This window comes from Gavia stellata, chromosome 2 (assembly GCF_030936135.1).
Source record: "Gavia stellata isolate bGavSte3 chromosome 2, bGavSte3.hap2, whole genome shotgun sequence".
Classification (NCBI taxonomy): domain Eukaryota; kingdom Metazoa; phylum Chordata; class Aves; order Gaviiformes; family Gaviidae; genus Gavia; species Gavia stellata.
In genome coordinates, this window is record NC_082595.1 from 23,809,694 (window position 1) to 23,827,892 (window position 18,199).

An 18,199-nucleotide genomic window follows, 5' to 3' on the forward strand; every position below is an offset into this window, starting at 1 on the left:
CAGTCAGAGCCGCTTGGCATAATACCAACTACCCTACCAAACGCGGACCAAGACCGGCCAGGGCCTGACGACAGCCCCGCAGCAGCCACTGCCACCACGCTTCTCTCGGCCCCTCTCTGACCGTTGAAGAGCCGCCGCGCGACCCGCACCGCCCAGCGAACCGCCTCCACGCGCCCACCCGCCAATGGCGAGGGGGCTGAGAAGGGAGAAGGCCCCGCCCGGGGATGATAACATCCGCGGCCGCTCGAACTTCCCATCTGTTTTCCCCCGCCCCGCAGGCCGGTTCTCAGGGATGGGCGGGGCCCCATCCTGCGCAGGCGCAGTTCGCCGGGGGTCCGTGGAGGCAGCGCGACTGTTTCACTTACGTCAAAACAATTTACGACACCGTCGCCAGGGGCTCTGGTTGCTGTGGAGAGGCTCTCGGTGCCCCGCCACAGCGCCGGTTTCCCGCCCCACAGAGCCCCGGACCCAGCGGCGGGTGAGAGCGGCGCGGGGGGGCCGCCTGTTCCCCACGGGGCGGTTGGGGCATAGGCGGGGCCGGCGCCCGCACATGGCCCGCGGTGCGGCGGGGTCCCAGCCCGGCCCCGCCGGCGGGGGGTCCCGGGGTAGTGGCGCTGTACCGCGGCGGGCAGGCGTGCGGGGCAGGGAAGGAAGGAAGGAAGGAAGGGGGTGTCTCCGCCTTTGCGCGGGCGCTCCCGGCCGGGCAGGGGAGGGGGCCGTCGCTGGGGACTCTTGCTTTAAATGACGAATGCCGTATTTTCTAATCCCGGTGCTGTTTTCTTCAGCGGACGTAACGCGAACCTTAAGTCACTTCTCAATTTTGTGTGCGGGAAAAACGTGTACAAGTTTGGCAGGGGGGGAGCCCAGAGCAACTCTGTAGGCTCTCGAGTAATTGTGCCTTAGTAACCAAGCGATGCAATATCAAGTCAGCTAACACTGGTCTTCATCTCAACTTGCTGACCAATTTTTCTGTAGCTTTCCAAGGTTACTGTACGTCCAGCAAATTCCACATTTCAAATCATGGAGACGGAACAGATTATGGAGGGACAGCCACAGGTATTGCAAGAAATGTTTTGTGAGGATCATGCTACATGCATAAAAGGAGCATTTTCAGTTTGCTGACTATGCGTTATTTTACAGGTTCCAGAAAATCCCCATTCTGAATATGGTCTCACTGAAAATGTAGAGGTAACAAAGATTTTGTTGCTGTAAAGTACAGTGGAAGTCACATTCCTGACCAAGGGTAAAAATGTTGAGTCTTGAGTCTAACTTCAGCAAATGTAATGTTCCCGAGAAAGTTACATGGAAACGGAACCAACAGATACTAGTCCCTTGCATAACTGGCTGTTAATATATTTTCTGTTGTGTTGCTTCCATTATACTAAATGGCACTGAAGTAAATAATGAACCTTTTAATGAGGTGGTGTTTTTCGGGACGTATCCTATGATCGCTATCTATCCTATCGCTGTCTGTTATATATATATAAAAAATATGTTATGCCACAAAAAGTCAGCCAGACTTTTATTACAGGAAGGGGAATAGGAGGAGTTGATGGCATTTCTATGGAAGTATCAAAGGATAAAAAGGATTCTTTTCATATTCTTGTCAATAGAAATATTGGATCGGAATAATCCAAGTTATCTTTAATTACTTATGTTGAGAAAGAGTAGACACAATCCATTCTCTCCGCTGTTGGTAACAGTGTGGATTAGGATAATAACTCTATGACTTTTTTTACTATTCCTTATTGAAGAAATGCCTTCAGTCTCCCTCTGTTATAAGCTCCTAGTCTATGCTAAGCTTTTGCAGAAACTTTTCTTACAACATCCTTTGTGACTCATCTTCCTGATAACTGCTTGCCTGTATGCCTCAACTTCCACTACAGAACCATAACATGTGGGATACATTGGTCCTGTATCGGTAGATCCGTGTATGTTGCATTCAATACGTTTGGTTTACTGGCAGTGATAGGGTATCCTTTTTTTAAATACAGTTAATGGTGTAAGATGATTCAGCACTTCTTAACCAAAAGGCACCTGGAAGCATTTTGCATATGTTTTCTTCAAAGTGTCCATCTGTACTTTAATAGAGCATGGTCTCAAAGTGGTTAACTTTAATAGAGTCCTCTTTGTCAGACTTCACCTGAATTTCTTGTTCTTTTAGCATTTTGTGTTAGAAGTGCGTGCATGCAGGAACCATTTAAATGAGACCGCTCTTGTTAGTAGTCATTCCTGTCTTGGTGTAGAATTTAAATCTGTGAATGCAACAGCAGAAATAAAAATGATAGAGACTGGGTGTCTTCTGCTTTAGAAAACTTAAGACTTCCTAACATTGTTTCCCAAAACATAAGAATTTAACATAAGGCTCCTCTGGATTAGGTTTTTGTGCAAGGAAAAATACGCACTTAAATTTTCTGAAAAGCTATAAAGAAGTTATTGCCAGTGAATTGCAGAAAGATGGGTACTTTGTTTGCACACACACTTCAAAGTAGATGTCGCTCCTATTACCAATGTTAATTCACTTCTTTTTTCTGCTTCAGAGGATAGTAGAAAATGAGAAAATAAATGCAGAGAAAACATCAAAGCAGAAGGTGGATCTTCAGTCATTACCCACACGTGCCTACTTGGATCAGACAGTTGTACCTATCTTGCTACAGGGACTTGCTGTTCTTGCAAAAGAAAGGTAAAATGCTTCAATGTTCCTTCTGTTCTTAGGAAAAAAGTAGGTCTCAAACTTGGGTGGTATGTCACCTTTTCAGACCTCGCACACCAGACATGGTTTTGCTAGTTGTAAGAAAGCCATTGTAACAGGTTTATGAACCTATGAATTACTATGATTGACCATGCAGGACGTGTTCCTCACTTAGGTGCATACAGCATGATAAGAGCTATTTATGGTATTTGTGATCTTCCAATGAGGTATGCTACTGCAAAGGTTTTGGAGGGAAAAGTGTATTTTTTTAAATTAATTTTATCATATAATTCACCACAGAGAAGCAAGGCAAGAAGTTGCTCTAGTTTTGAACAAGATTTTCATAGTGTGGAATTATAAAGAGTTCTGCTTGCCATTTAAAAGAAAGACAGGCAGACAAATGGGGCCTGATATGCATCTTTATCAGAGATTAAAACACTTTCTAAAGGATGAGGCTGACCCTGCACTGTCAACACAGTAGGTAGCAAACTGATAGTTTATCCTTTGCCGTCAAGGCGCCCCAAATCTCTTATCAGTCAATGTAGAAGGGTATTGTTCAGTAATAGCAAACTGTTGTTCATCTTACTCAAATTAATTTCTAGTGTTTTGGTGTATCTGAACTATTGGTGAGTCATGCTGCATGTAACCATTTCTCAGTTTTGCTGAAATAACATTATCAAAAGCTGATATGAATGACCATAATCACATCACAGTACCTACAGGCAGAACAACCATCAACGGTGTCTTAACCTCAAAAGGAGTTGTGAATTTGAACTGCATTGTACAGACAGCTAATTAGGCAAAAGAGCATCTCGGAAGGTACACCCTGGGTGTACACTTGAGCAGTGTGCAGATCTTCAGTTGATATCTGTGGGAGTTCTGCTGCAGACTGAACGTAAAACACAGCCTGAGGTGGATACCCCACACTTACAGTTTGGATACTTGTGTTGTAGACAAACTTTTTTTTTTAAAAAAAAATCTCTCTTCACTATGAAAGGAGCTGTTCTTTATGGGTACTCATCACAGGAGTGAAATTGGAACATTGATAGAAGAGGTTAGGGAACATATAGGAATAAAACCTAACAGTATCAAACTGCCAAGGTCAAAGTGGCTATTCAGTTGAGCATATTAAAACCTCAGGGGTGAAAAAGCTGAACTATCAGCTCTGCTGTATAATCTTCTGTTTAAAATTGAACTGGAAAGTAACTAATGGATGTTAATTTATTTTTCTAAGGAATATAGAGATGTTCAGGGAACAGCCCAGTGCATCTGATGACTATGCCTGGAATTCAGTAGAAATTATCATCCAGGATAGTGAGCATATGGATAAATGAAATATTTGGGAGGAGTCAACACAACTTTTGTCAGGTCTTGTAGGTCTCTTGGAGTTCACTGAAGGAGTTAGTGAGCACACATAAACAGGAATCCAGATGATACAGTCTGTTTAAATTTCCAAAAGGTTTCTGTCACAGTCATTCACTAAAAGGTTTTACAGAGAGTTAGTTGCTGTGGGGTTAAAGAAAAAGCTTTTATATGTCTTATACGAGACAGAGAGTAGAAGTAAATGGTGAATTTTCATGGTGAAATGAGCTCAACATTAGAATCCTGGAAAGGATAATTTATAACAATTTGAAGAAGTGGCTCACAAAATTTGTTAATGATGCTGAGTTTTACAGAATAGGTTGGGGTTTTCTGTTTGGATTTTTTTTAGGTTGATCGATTGTAAATAATTGCATGGGAACTTCATAAACTTGATGTGAAACTATGGAAAACTGCTATGAAAAATTGAAACTGACAAAAAGTGAAAGATTGAATACAAATAAACCAAAAATGATGCACCTAGGAGGGTAATAAATACCCTAATGCTATTGAAAAAATGATAGATTCTGAGCTGACAATTACCCTTGTGAAAAAATTTCTTTAAACTGTTAAACATATATGTCAGTGCATTGCTCAATCAAAACTAAGTTCTGAATGGTAGGACTTAGAAATTGAAGGGGTAAAAACAAGCATAATGTTACTATTTAAATTTGTAATGTTCTTGTATTTTTTAATATTGTGTGTAATTCCAATTCCCCTGTATGCTGGCAGAATGTGAAAAAGTAAGAAGAGTGACAAGGTGGTCAGAAGTATGGAATGCTGTCAGTATACGAAGTGACTGAATAGATGATACCTAGGAAAGAGACTTCTGTGAGAGAATATATTAGGAACCTGTTAAATCATGAATGGCATAGAATTGAGATGGATTGTTTATTATCTCTTCTGATATAGTAATCAAATTAAGCGAAGCAGGTAGCAAGTCATGAACAAAAGGAGGTGATCCTTCACAGGTCACATAATTAAGCTATATAACTTTCTGTCTCAGGTTGAGAACATTAAAATTTTATTTGGGCTCAAGGGGCAACTGGTCAAAGTTGTAGAGGAATCCACCCAGGACTATTAAAGGTGCTTGCTCAGAAAGCTGGGAAATGCTTGGAAGCCAAAAGGATGGTCCAGAGAAGTATCTCTTCACACTTCCATTTTTTTCATGTTCATAGGCATATTTGTTCACTGCCAGACCTTTGGTCTGACCCAGTGTGGAATAAGTTTGTCATTTATTCTGTGGACAGAATCCATATTAGCAGGATTCATGCACTGTAGCTGGAGGAGCTTTTTTAAAAAAACTTAGGGACTATGGCCAGTGATCAAAAGTGTTTATTATTGACTACTTGCAAGTTACAGCACTTCTCAAATTTAAAGTTTTTGTTGATGTTTCGTTGTGTTCATTTCAGTTGTCAGAAACCATGAAAATAGCTCTAATGCACAAAGCTACACAGTAACCATTTGAAGAAAATGAAGCAAGACAGCACTGACAGATTAACTTTTACTTTATATAGCATGAGTTAAAGAAATAGGCAAATGCATGTAACTTCCAATGATGTGCATACAGTATTTACACTTACGGACTATACCCTAGTTCTAGGTATATAACTGTTGTAGCAATTTAGTAACACTGAACCAATGGTGACTAAGACTCCTCATTAAAAACTTTCTCATCAGACATAAACTGGAAATTTACAGGGCAAGTCTAGGTAGTTGGTCATCCCTAAATCAATGCTTGTAAGTATTTGGGAGGAGTTATGTTGCTTTTAAGGGAAAGTGGTTAGTTCTTCAGCTACCTAATTTCATACAAGAAAAAATAATTGCTTTTGATTTACTTTTTTCTTTACAGACCGCCAAATCCCATTGAATTTCTAGCAGCATATCTTTTAAAAAACAAGGCACAATTTGAGGACCGAAATTAACTCCATAAAAATGAGGACAATTTGGCTGCTAGACTGAAATGCTCATTTGCCGCAACTTGTTTTCTGCTGTAAAAATCCTTTGGAACCATGATGTCTTTCTTAATCACACAATTTGCTTTACCTTTTGAGTTATTTAATAAAGAACACTTTACATTTAATTTGTTCACTTGTTTTAAACTAGCTTCTAAGAGACTTTCAAAATAAAGTACTGGAACTGCACTGCTGGATGAAAGTCTGAATAATTCCATGGGGCTACATCACCTGAACGCATGAAACAAAAGAGAGCAATTTATTATGGGAATCACATGGGTGATAATGTATCTAACTTAATTTGATTTACATAGCACCCTCCACATGCAACATGCCTAAACAGAAAACAAACAAATTAAGAGCAGTTAGAATTTATTTTGAGGAAGCATTGATTAAGTAGAGAGGAGAGAACTTGTTTCAGAACACCAGGAAATGGGTTTACTTAAAACAAACAATCAAATTCAGCAGCTGAACAGACCACCTGTGGACAGCATCCAATGTTTCAGATATTTACATTAATGAGGTGTGCTGTTCAGCATTTGTCATTTATCTCCTGTGTCTGCTGTGCTGCATTTAACTGAAACACAAAATAAAGTTTGAAGGGACTTAACAAAGGTTCTGTAATTCACTTCTCTGTACTGCTACTCCGTAGTTGGAGTGTTCTTTCTCTGTCGAAGAATCATAGAATATCCCAAGTTGGAATGGGCCTATAAGGATCATCAAGTCCAACTCCCTCTTCCTTGCAGGACTACCTAAAACTAAACCATATGACTAAGAGTGTCATCCAGATACTCCTTGAACTATGACAGGCTTGGGGCTGTGATCACTTTCATGCGGAGCCTGTTCCAGTGACTGACTAATCTCTCAGTGAAGAACCTTTTCCTAATGTCTGAGACAATCCTAATCTACCCAGTAAAATACCAAGTATTCTGATCCACGCCCCCCCCCCCCCCCCTTGGGTTTACTAACACTGGGGTTTTTTTGTTTTGTTTTCCCCATTCTTAACATCTTTTTCTGACCCCTTGTTTATTTTTCCTGTAACCTCAGTAGGGGTAAAGGCCACAGACCTCAGGGTACAATATAAGAAGCTGCAACAGAAGACTGGGGATCAGAAGAAAAAGCTGGAATTAAGACAGTAAACAATATGTTGTGAAAAAATACTAGCAAAGCTCTGAAAATACGAATATTGTAGCTGGAGAACTGGCTCACTAGGTTATTGGCAATGGATACAGGGACTAGACACAGCCCTCAGAATTCCTGGTTTTGTTTTCTGAAACTTGTAACAAGGAGCATAATCAATGTTGTTTGCTAGCACTGGATACTGGAATCCAGATTAAGCATATCCCAGTTTTTAATAGACCAGGAGAATGACCATAATTTGTTTGATGGTCACAGAAATGCTAAACTTGGCTTCCAACAGTTGTTCAATTAATCAAAATACTAAATTTTTATTCAAATAAACTTCAATACTGCCACCTTACCATTCACATCTCCATTCTGTGTTTCTTAGCTAATTGCTTTAACATAGCAAGCAGTTAAAACCTTGTAAATTAAATTCTTTCCTGCAAGCGTTGGAGGTTTTTTCTTTGTGACACTGAAGGCTGAATAATTTTTTTGGCAATTATGCATAAATTCACAAAAAAAGACTTAGGACTCTCATTTGACTTGTTCCTGTGATGACTTAGAGATACACACTGTATTTGCAATATATTAGGTGGCCCACTGCACAAATAATATTTTTCCTGTAGTTCTCTGACAACTAGATGACTTTCCTATGGTAATCTGAAGATTTTTTTGTTTTAACTTGTTTTAACATAGCTTTTCTTCTTTAATAGCTTAGATACATGGGTGTAAGAGTGGCCAGAAGATAGATCCTTCAGACAAAAAAAATTAACTTTTCAATTGTCTGCTAACTTGCAGGGGCTGGAATGAGATCTGGCTGTTACTCCTAGTAGGAAGGCTCTTCATATTTTACGTATTTCTTAATATGCTAAGAGGGAAACACTGAATTAGTGTAGTCCAAGACCAGCAAGATTGGGGAACAAAAAAAAATTCAAAGAAACCTGCAAATCCGAAACCAAGCCTAAAAAGCTCTATTTTGGAAAATGTACTGAAGTTGTGGAGAGAGATTACAAATTCTATTGCATTGTTGTGAACACAGTCTCCATCAAACACTGACACTCAAAGAAGACACTGTAAGGATTTTAACAATAGTGTTTTGACTTTCTGAAATGAATAATAACATTTAAGAGAAGACAAGGAGATACCATAAAGACTCAGTACTGCTATTTTCATTGTTAAAGCGGCATTCCAAGGTTTCATCCATGGGTGACAACATTCCAAGATCGTAAGAATTGTTACATGTGGGGGGAAAAAAAAAAAATTATGTTGATTCCCAATTTCTATGTTGAGAATTTGTGCAAGACCATACAAAAAGAAGCTGCTCAACTGTTAATCTTCCTTAGACAGAGCAATTTTCCTATAATCTATCACCATGCCTGAAATCAGAATACAATCAGATTTCTCAGCTTATGGTAACACCCTCCAAGCAGCTGCACAAAAGCCTGTAAACATACTGGGTTTCTGCACAGCTCTTACATCAACCTAGAATCTCAAAGCATCAGTACCAGTCTTAAGGTGAGCTGTCCCTGCCAGCAGCATGCCACCTATTCAGCTGTTGGTGCTGCTGATTGTTACACAAGAAGACAATAGCAGGTGACACCATCTAGGCTAGTTTAAGAGAATGAAAAAGCCATGTTCACAAGGTGATGATGTTAGAAGATTTACTACAGCAGCTTTTCTGGGCAGCTCCCTCCAAGAAAACAAGTTGAAATGTTACTAGCAGCAGTGAACTCACCAGCTCTAAGAAATAAATTTTAGTCATTCTTGCAAGGGTATGACAAGTCAACAAGAAAAGTCCAACCATATTCCTGCACTTGGTAAATTGGCTTCACCAATTAGGATCTGCTGCATACATAACGCTCTAACGGGAAGAAGATAGCAAGTTACTATCTGAATAATCAGCTCATATCTGAATAATCCAGGTCTCAAAGTTAGGGAAGTAACGATAAGAGTCCAAATTTTCAAAGCATTTACTTGTTTTAAACTCTCCCCGCTACAAAACAATGACAGTTCTGTGAAGGGACTTGACAGGTTCCAATTTAATCCAGAAAGAAAGGAGTACTATTTTTCCACAGGAAACACCAGTTCTGAGGGCTTCACGATAAACGTATTTAATTATGAAGTACAAATTAAAAACCAAGTGATTTTACATTTATATAAATGAGGAACACATTAAGAAAATGGAAAATAGATGTAAGGGCCTACAAGTTATTAATAGATGTAGAGTAAAAGCTTGAAGAAATAAATGAAAATGGCAACTTTAGATGTATGATGGGCCACTGCTAAGTAGCTGAAAGCCATTATCTCTTGATTCTTGAACAACTCTATTTCAGTTTTCTCCACACTACCCTAGGTAACTGAGTCAGTATATGCTCCGAAGGACAGTAAAATGAAGCAGAAAATAAAACAGAATACCTGGTTAACACTACAGCACAACCTCCAAGACGACTATTTTAGATCCAATATCCAGAAGTTACTATTCAGTAACTGTGAAACAATTATATGTGACTCATATGCGGTATTTTGAAGTCTGCCTTTTTAAATGCTTCCACCGAGAACATTATCTTTTACCTTGAAGGGGACAGTGACAGAAGAAAAGATTTCTCACTAAAAGCAATTGTGATCAAAGGGTTCTACATCCTCATATTCTGAAGCCTGTTATCACCTAAAAATACAGTTTGACTTGCCAGATCTTTTTTTGCATCTCTGATTTATCAAGGACTTTCTCCAAAATCAGTACAGGTCTTTGAGCTATCCATTTTATTTTCTGAAGTGCTGTCACTATTGTAAATGCAGTCTGATCAAAAGAACTTCTCTCTCCCCATCAGACTTTCTAGAAATAAAGCAGCTGCTTTCAAACAAATGAAAAATCTGAAAAATTCTGAAAGGTACAAGCAGTTGTAACCAGTAGGTTGGAAAGAAAACACATGAGAAGAATCCCTATGCCTACCATGCTTGATAGAATACAGGTTTTGATTTATTCTTATCATTGTAATAATTACATAACAAATTATTCTTAGCCAAGCCTTAGCTTGTGTTCCCTATTTTATTTCATAGTCAGAATTCATTTTAAGAGTGACTACGTACATAGCCTAGATCACAGAATGCCAGCTGTTACAGAAAGAAGCATTTTACCATGATTAAAAAAGTATCAGTACCACTTCTGCTAATGTTCACTATTCAAATACAGTTTTAAGTGAGGACTTAAAATGTAAACGCTGTATGTATAACTACAGGGCAGTTTACAGCAGTCCTAGTGCAACACTGACTAGCAATGTGTCATATTCTTCTCTATGTGCTTTTATCTCTCTTCTCAAAGTTTGCTTTGCACTTGTGTGAAATAAACTAGTTTCCTGAGAGGAGCCTAAATTGATAAAAGGCTGCTGGATGGATGGGAAGTATCTCCTGGAGAGCATGGGGCCTTCTTTTTTATCTGGTGTACACTGAGGTATTTACAAGATGGGTAATTACCTACTGGTACTATCTATCTCAGATGCTACTACGTTATAAAGGAAGTGGAATATTTCCTTTGTAAGGACTATGAAGTTTTGGGGGGCCTGCTTTTAACAGTAGAAAGAAGGACTGCTAGGAACAGCAGGTTCCTTAGATGGAGAATGGCAGTTTGTAAAGAGAAAAACCTAGAATAACTGTCAGTGAACAGCTTTCTGAGAAGGAACAAGACAGGAAGCGAACCATGCGAAAAGCATGATAGGAAAGAAGGTAAAATAAACCATGTGCAAGAGGACAACAAGAGCAAAAACCAAGAAAGCAACAGACCTTGAAAGCTGGGCCAGCTGAAGACGTGCCGCCCAAGCTGGGCACAGGATGTTACTCAAGGAAAACCCTGCATGGTAAGGGCACACTAACTGGCAAGTCACTCTTGCCACAATCTGCCTTCATGCTTTTCTTCCAGGTAAGGAACAAACTGCAGCAGACATACATGTGTATCAGTGGTCTGTGCTTCAAGGGTATGCTGACCTGGGGGATTGTCCATGCATTATGTCAACCTTTCCCTGCACCTCAGGAAAAAAAGACTGAAATAGCTCTGAACAGGTGAGTGCTCCTGTTACTTTCCTTGTACAAACAGTGCTGAGAAGAATTACAGACAAAGCAGGAGCATCTCCCAACTTAACTCATGCTTCACAGCATTCACTGAAAGCTGAGCCCAGTTTTTCAGCCTGTGGCTAGAACACTTCCATACCTCCATGTCCTGAGCACCAGGAAGCTCAGCACCACCATGCTCTATTTAACTGAAGAGATGCCTGCTTTTCTGTTTCTGCCTCGTTCATTTATGGCATGTGGTACTGAGGGAGCATGTCAGCAGCCCTTAAATATAAAAAACAATCCATGATCAGGAGGTGATAGAAGTTTAAAAAGAGGAACCCACAAATCACTAAACACTGCTTAGTGGCATTATGTCCACCTGTGATAGGGAACAAAGAAAAAAACCCTACTGTCACCCTTGCCAGTGGAACAGCAGAAATTCCTCCTGTAGTACTATGGATGACAACCTTTGGCAAGAACAGGCAGAAACTGAGGAGGATGTCCTGCAGCTTCACTGGGCTCTGGATTGAGAGTGCTAGTGGATAACAGAGAAGGACAGAGATTCACCAGAAAACAGGCTGCAAGGGTGTTTGTGGCACGTGCCACACCTAAAGATTAGCAAAAAAGCCTGTGCTTTCTATGACCTGCTAACACTGAGCTGCAGTTGTTCCTCCGCGTCTATACGGACACTATGTTCACATTACATAAAGTAAAAACTTCATCCTAATTTACACCTAATCTAGGTGAGAAAAAACTACACACAAGGAAAGAAAGGTTAAGGGAGAAGGAAACTTAAAAAAGAAGCACAAGGAGAAAAGGGATCCAGCCCAAGAGGTATGCAGCAACAACAAAAGAAATATATTTAAGAGGTTTTAAAAGGCAAGCTGAAGAGGAGAAAAACACTACATAAAGAAAGGTAGTAAACCTGGAAGAAAATACTTACGTTTTTACTCATTAAATCATCTAGATTACCATTTGGAAGCTATTATATTTTATTTTCATTGGAGGGTAAATGATTCGAGGAGGTGAAAGCTCTTTCTCTGAACAGTAGAAAGGAATACCAGATAATTAAAAACTATTTTAACCTCCGGTTCCCCTAAGATTTTCCTCCTAGCAGCCTCCTCTAACTGTTCTTGGTCGATTGTGGGACAATGGTGCATCAAAAACTTGAACTATATGCTGGCATGACCTTTTTTGTAAGTATATAATCACAACATTTATTTTTCCCCATGGAGTAAAATTTATCCTCTGCTGCATTTAGTTAACTTTATTGAGGGATTAGTAGTCAGTTCACGAGTTATTCCCAGTACTGAAGATTATGTAAAAGATTTGAGTTATAAATGGGTATCACAACTGCCAATATAGTTTTATGTTAAAGCAGTCAGGCAGGATAGTTCTTCCAGTCTAGGCAGCAGTTAGAATCCACATTAACCTTTTTCAACACACTATTTGTAAAATAACAACAGAAAACTATAAGGATAGATAGAGCAGTGAAGGCTACATAAAACGTTAGACATTTGCTGGGGTAGTCAGGCCCCATTTCCTCACTACAACCTATTACAAATATTATTAACTGGAGAATCTAGTCCTTATTGCCCCTCAGGTCCATTGGGAAGCCAGCGTCACGGGTACAGAGGAGGATCTTCACTGATAAAAATGACATCAGCCATTTCTCTGCAGCACGAGCCTTTTTGATCTTCAAGACATACTGCAAACAATGCCTTTGTCCCCCCCGTTTCCTTTGTTCTATTGTTTAAAAAAAAATAACAAAAGCTCTGTATTTTGCATGCATTTATAACTGGCGGAGGACTTCTCGAAGAATAAAACGACATGAGGGGGAGAAGGAGAATGTGTTTCCTGGCCTGGCCCATGCATTCTCCACCTCACAAAGCATCAGTCGGCCTTAATACCTTAATGGCTGCAGCCCCTCATCTCTCCTGCTGTGGCTTCCCTCTCTCCTGGTTGCACCTCGTATGTCAGTGGCTAAAATTGCTTTTTCCCTTCCCCCTTTTGTACTGGCCATACTCCTCTTTCCAGTTCTGCCTTATTAGCTGTTTTGAGCTATGTTTGATGTCTCCATGGCAGCAGTCCATTCACCAAGCTAATAAAAAAAACATTAAAGAGGTGGGGTAGGATTAAGCTGAGAATAATTGCAGACTTCTACACAAACGTACTCCCACAGCCCTCGCTGCATGCCACGGTACCAAAGACGGAACGGTACGGGCAGGGAGGCGTAGGAAAGGAACTGTGCTAGCTCAGAAAGGAGCGTCAGCACAGCAAACTCCCCGTTCTCTCAGCCCGAAACCGCTGCCTTTGGGAAACGATGCTCTCTCTGCTCCTTGAACCCTCAAAATCCCAACTGCTCCCACAGCCCGTACCGGGGATGGGAGAAGCAGAGGAGGTACCAGAGGCTGCACTATGTTCTCCTCACAGCAAGGGGGCAACCCCAGGCACCAGAAAGCGCCGCTTCGCTCCCGAGAACACCGCCCACCCTCACCTCCCGCTCCGGCCTGTGAAGCAGGGGCTAGGGGCCCGCCACGCCGCGCCGCAGGCAGGCTCCAGCAGCCGGCCACGTTTCCGCACCTCTTGGCCGCTCCCTGGCACGCCGATGCAGAGGGGCCGGGGGCGCGGAGGGGACCCGGCGGCCGCGCGCCTCCAACGGCGGCGCCGCCTGAGGGTAACCGCCACTGCCCCCCGTGCCCCCGGGGGGGGGGGGGGGGGGGGGGGGCGCGGGGCGGAGCTCCCCCTCGGCCCCCGCTCACGCCCCCCCCGCCCCGCGACCGGCCTCCCCTCATCTGACCTGCGCCCGTAATCTTCCCTTCCACCACGGAGACACAGCCCCGCCAATCAGCGAGGCCAGAAGCGATCGCCACGGCAACGCGGCCAGCCAATCCGAAGGAGACTCTCCCTCCGAACCCCGCCTTTTCACCCCCTCCCCCACGAGGCGGTGCCGCTCCATTCCGGGCTTGTCAAAGCGGTGGGCGGGAACGGCGAGGGAGGGCAGCCAATGGCGGCGAGGCTTTTGCTTTCGTGCCCAATGGGGGAGCGGCGCCCGAACGGTCCCTAGTCCACGGGAGCCGAGCCGGGCCAAACCCAGTTGCTGCCGCGGCCTCCTTCTCCTCGCGCCCCCCCCACCTGGCAGCGCGGAGTTGGCGGCGGCCTCGGGCTTTGTCCCCGCGCCCTCCCTTCGCGCCCCCCCCCGCGGGGCGACTGCCTGCGGCCGAGCCCGGCACCGCGCCCCCTGCCCGCGCCGCCCCGCCCGCCGCCTCCGCGCGCCCCCCTCCCGCTCGCCGCCCGCCCGCCCGCCCGGAGGCGCCGCCGGCAGCGCCGCCTCCGCCTGCGGGGCCCGGGCCGTGCCGGGGGAGGAGGGGGAGCAGCGCCGCCGCCGCGGCCGGGCCCGTCCCCCACCGCCTCCCCCGAACACCATAGGCGGCTCCAGCACCAAGATGTCCAACCGGGTGCTCTGCCGGGAGGCCAGCCACGCCGGCAGCTGGTACACAGCCTCAGGTACCGGGGCCGCGGCCCGCAGCGCCGCGGGGGGCGGGGGCTGAATCAGCACTTTCCGCCGCCGGGGCCGGGGCCGGGGCCGGTACCGCGCGCGGGGAGGGGCCGCCGGCCCCGCCCCCGCCGGCGCGGCCGGCACATGGCGGGCGAGGGGGGGCCGAGGGCTGCGGCCCTTTCGGGCCCTGCGAGCGGGTGGGGGTCTGGGCGGCTGCCGGGCCCGGCTGCCGGCGGAGAGCGGCCCGGGAGGCTGGTGGGGCGGCCAGAGCCGGGGAGGGCGTGCCGCTCTGCCTCCGCTGGCCGTAGCGCGCGTCTTGGGGAGCTGAGCACACCTGCCTGCCGCCGCTGGTCCTCCCGGCCCGGCTGCCTGCACCGGGTCAGCGGCGCCTCTCGCCGGAGAACCGGGGTTTGAGCGCGGCGACGGCTGGATCGGCCCCCCGGCCTGTCCCTTGTGTGCCTGCCCCTGCTTTAGAGACGCCCGTTGCTGCAACTTCGCGTCTCGGGGCAGCGGTGGCAGAGCCAGGCTGTGTGTTGTGCCTCGTACTGGATATTGCACTTAATCGATGTAAGAGCACGCGAACAGATTTCGCTATTTTGGAGTGCTCTTGTGTTTTGTAGGTTGGTTTGTTTTTTTTTTTTTCCTGAGAGAATACAGGATGTCTGGGGTGTTTTGCAGGGTTAGAAGGCAGGTGATGGGGTGGGGGGAAATAAGGAGGTTTATTCACTTCTTGTAGTCCAAGATGAGCTTTTCTTCCAGAGCGCTTTCTCTAGTAGTAGTGAAAAGTTCTAAAGCAGTAGTAGAGTATGGGCTCTGTCCATTTAAAAATGTAGCATTTGTGTAAAAAAAAAAAAAAAAAAAAAAAAAAAAAAGTGGTGCATTGGAGGGAGGACTACTGCTCCCTTCGCCCTCCCCCAAAAAACCCAGAAACCTGTAATAATGGCTTGATAGGGCATATTTTTGGAAATAAGTTTTGTTGGGTTTTAGGGCAGAACTCTGCTGTCGTGGATAAGATGCACATTTGTATTTTCAGAGCTGTTAATAAGGAGATGTAAAAGGGATAGTCTTTTTCACTGGCCTCAGGAGTGACGATGACTACAAAACTACAGGTGACCAAGCTTAGATGAACAAGAGGCTGTCATAAAGAATAGTTCAGAGGGAGGGATACAGTTTAAAAAAAAATTAAATGAAGACATGCATTCAGGATCCTAAACTGACATTTAAGAAGAGCTAGATGTGAAAAGTCATACATTTCTCTTGGCTAGAATAGGTGCAGTTTCCCCTCTCCTCCACAAATTAATGAACAAGGTGTGAGGCAAAAACTGAAAGGGAAGAAATACGGGGAGAGGGTAACACAAAAGGAGGCAGACTGTGAGATAAGTAGCTGGGCTTCAGATGGTGGGTAGGCAGTTCTGAGACAATAGAGGATGATCATTTTCCTTTCGAGTTTAATATTCCAAACATAACTGTTGTGTCCACTACAAAACTGGTCTCAAATCTTCATCCAGTGTCGATAGCTTCCAATTACAATTTTTCCCAATGATCTAGAAAGGTAGGTGGTACTCTGTTTACAGAAAGCAAACAAAATCATGTCAAAGGTATAGATTTAAACATGTGCAAAGACATCAAAGCATTGAAGCTTTGTGGTAACACTTCCCAGCTTGCTTGTGCTATTTACATTTTCTTTTATGAATAAGGCAGAGAATTGATTTGTGATGTGGAATGGCTAGATGACCTTACACATAAATTTTGTAGTTTGTTTGATACTGGACTTCATACCAAGTTACTGCTGGATACTTGCAAATAAGAATTTTAATTTTTTCATAATTAATTTAAGAGGCATAGATGCTGTGTTTGGGTGTTTTCTTTTCTATACAAATTCAGGGCATAATTTTGTAAGACTACACCCTGGTAAGTCTGTGTGACTAGTTCAGCCAGTACTACTTGTCTGTAATAGGACATCCAAAAGCATCTTGCTCCTGTTGCTTTTGGGCAGCCCTCTGGGTATTGCTTATTGAGGAGGCGTGGGATGGTTGCCCAGACACTTACATTGCATAAAAAAATCCCCAAACTGAATCATGTTGTAATGAGTTATGGTGACTGTACTTCTGACAAGTTAAATTGTAACTTACAGTGTGTGTGGTGGGGGTATGTGGTTGATGTTGCATAGGCTGGAGTTCTGGGAAGTGTGTTTTGTTTTCCTTTGTAGGGTATTCCTTAAACAAGAAAAGAGCATTATTTATGTTTCTTCCTATAGAACTATCTTGTGCTGTTTACACAGGGTATGTGAGAGCAGGAATTCTCCCTGTTCAGCAAGACAGGGCCTACCTGTTGTTTGCTGCTTGGAAACTAATTTTTGTGTGCCATCTAGGAGAGTCCATCAAAACTCAAGAGGAAACAAATGGGGACGAAGAGGGTATGTGTTCATCGTAGCCTTAACTTAAAATCTTCCTATATTTTAGGCCAAACTCACATGTGAACCGCTATTTCAAACTTGTAACATAGGCTCGTTTCCTCAACCATACTGCTTGAAGAAAGTCTGGATTTTACCACGTGGTTTCAACCTGCATAACTTCAAGGATGGAGCTGAGGCAGCGATTAGAGTTTAAATTGTGATTTTTCTTCAGTGTTTCCCGCGATTCTCTGGCGATTGTGTTGTCAAGTCCTCCTACCTACTCTCTTCATGCTTACTGTCTCGGCCCAGAAGCGATTTGCTGGATTATATATAAACTGGTTAGCATTTAAGCTTCCCGTTTCCTGAAAACTGCTTGCTTTCTACAGATCTGAGTTTGATTACACAGGGCAAGCGGATGCCCTGGAAACCCTTATCCTGCTCCATAGTTAAGATGAGAAACGTGATTTTTGAAGGATGTGTTCAAAATTACTACGTCTGAAAGCATTTTAAAGAGGCTGTGTGAGGATGAGGCTTTTAAGTGGTGGTTTATCCCAACATGCCTGGTACCTGAGGGTAAAACATCAACAAAACATCTAGGATGATGTATGGTGTTCTGGATCGGGGTGGGTTGACTGCAAAAGTAGACCACCCTTTGCTATGTTTAAATAAAAAAAAATGTGTCTGCAAGATGTGGTTGTAGAAGTCAACCCTGGGAAAGAAGGGCTGAAGCCAGCTGACAGTGAAGAGGACCGAGGATGGATCCAGAATGTAAACCAGCTTTTGTGACCAGAGGATATCCTTGAACTGGATTAGCTGGGTCCTCTGCGCTCCAAGAGTGGAAGCAATATCAGAGGTGAAGCCACAACCAATTAAGAGGGAGCCACTACTCTTCATGGAGGATGAAGAGTCACTCCCAAGTGACTAGTGACAGGACTAGAGGAAATGGCCTCAAGTTGCGACAGGGGAGGTTCAGGCTAGACATTAGGAAAAAGTTCTTCACTGAGAGAGTGGTGAAACACTGGAATAGGCTGCCCAGGGAGGTGGTAGAGTCACCCTCCCTGGAGGTATTCAAGGAGCGTGTGGATGTGGCATTGTGGGATGTAGCTTGATGGACATGGTGCTGTGTGGTGTTG

The 18,199-nt window shown here is 43.8% G+C and overlaps 2 protein-coding genes across 5 annotated transcripts in view; both read left to right on the forward strand.

Annotated features, from left to right (window-relative positions):
* Positions 1-362: 362 nt before the first annotated feature.
* On the forward strand, positions 363-6,195 carry DPY30 (dpy-30 histone methyltransferase complex regulatory subunit). Its single transcript, XM_059835636.1, has 5 exons — positions 363-478; positions 976-1,056; positions 1,141-1,188; positions 2,541-2,683; positions 5,904-6,195. The coding sequence occupies exons 2-5, from the start codon at positions 1,021-1,023 to the stop codon at positions 5,974-5,976; spliced, it is 300 nt and encodes a 99-aa protein (XP_059691619.1). The 5' UTR covers positions 363-478; positions 976-1,020; the 3' UTR covers positions 5,977-6,195.
* Positions 6,196-14,566: 8,371 nt separating this feature from the next.
* MEMO1 (mediator of cell motility 1) overlaps positions 14,567-18,199 on the forward strand; it is a 29,438-nt gene continuing 25,805 nt past the window's right edge. For 2 of the 4 annotated variants that reach the window (XM_059830649.1, XM_059830656.1), the window contains exon 1: positions 14,586-14,679. In XM_059830649.1, coding sequence (XP_059686632.1) covers positions 14,619-14,679 — 61 coding nt within the window. In that variant the 5' untranslated portion in view covers positions 14,586-14,618. Of the gene's footprint in view, positions 14,680-16,912; positions 17,088-18,199 lie in introns of those variants that run through there. The other 2 variants (XM_059830662.1, XM_059830641.1) reach the window with 2 other exon arrangements.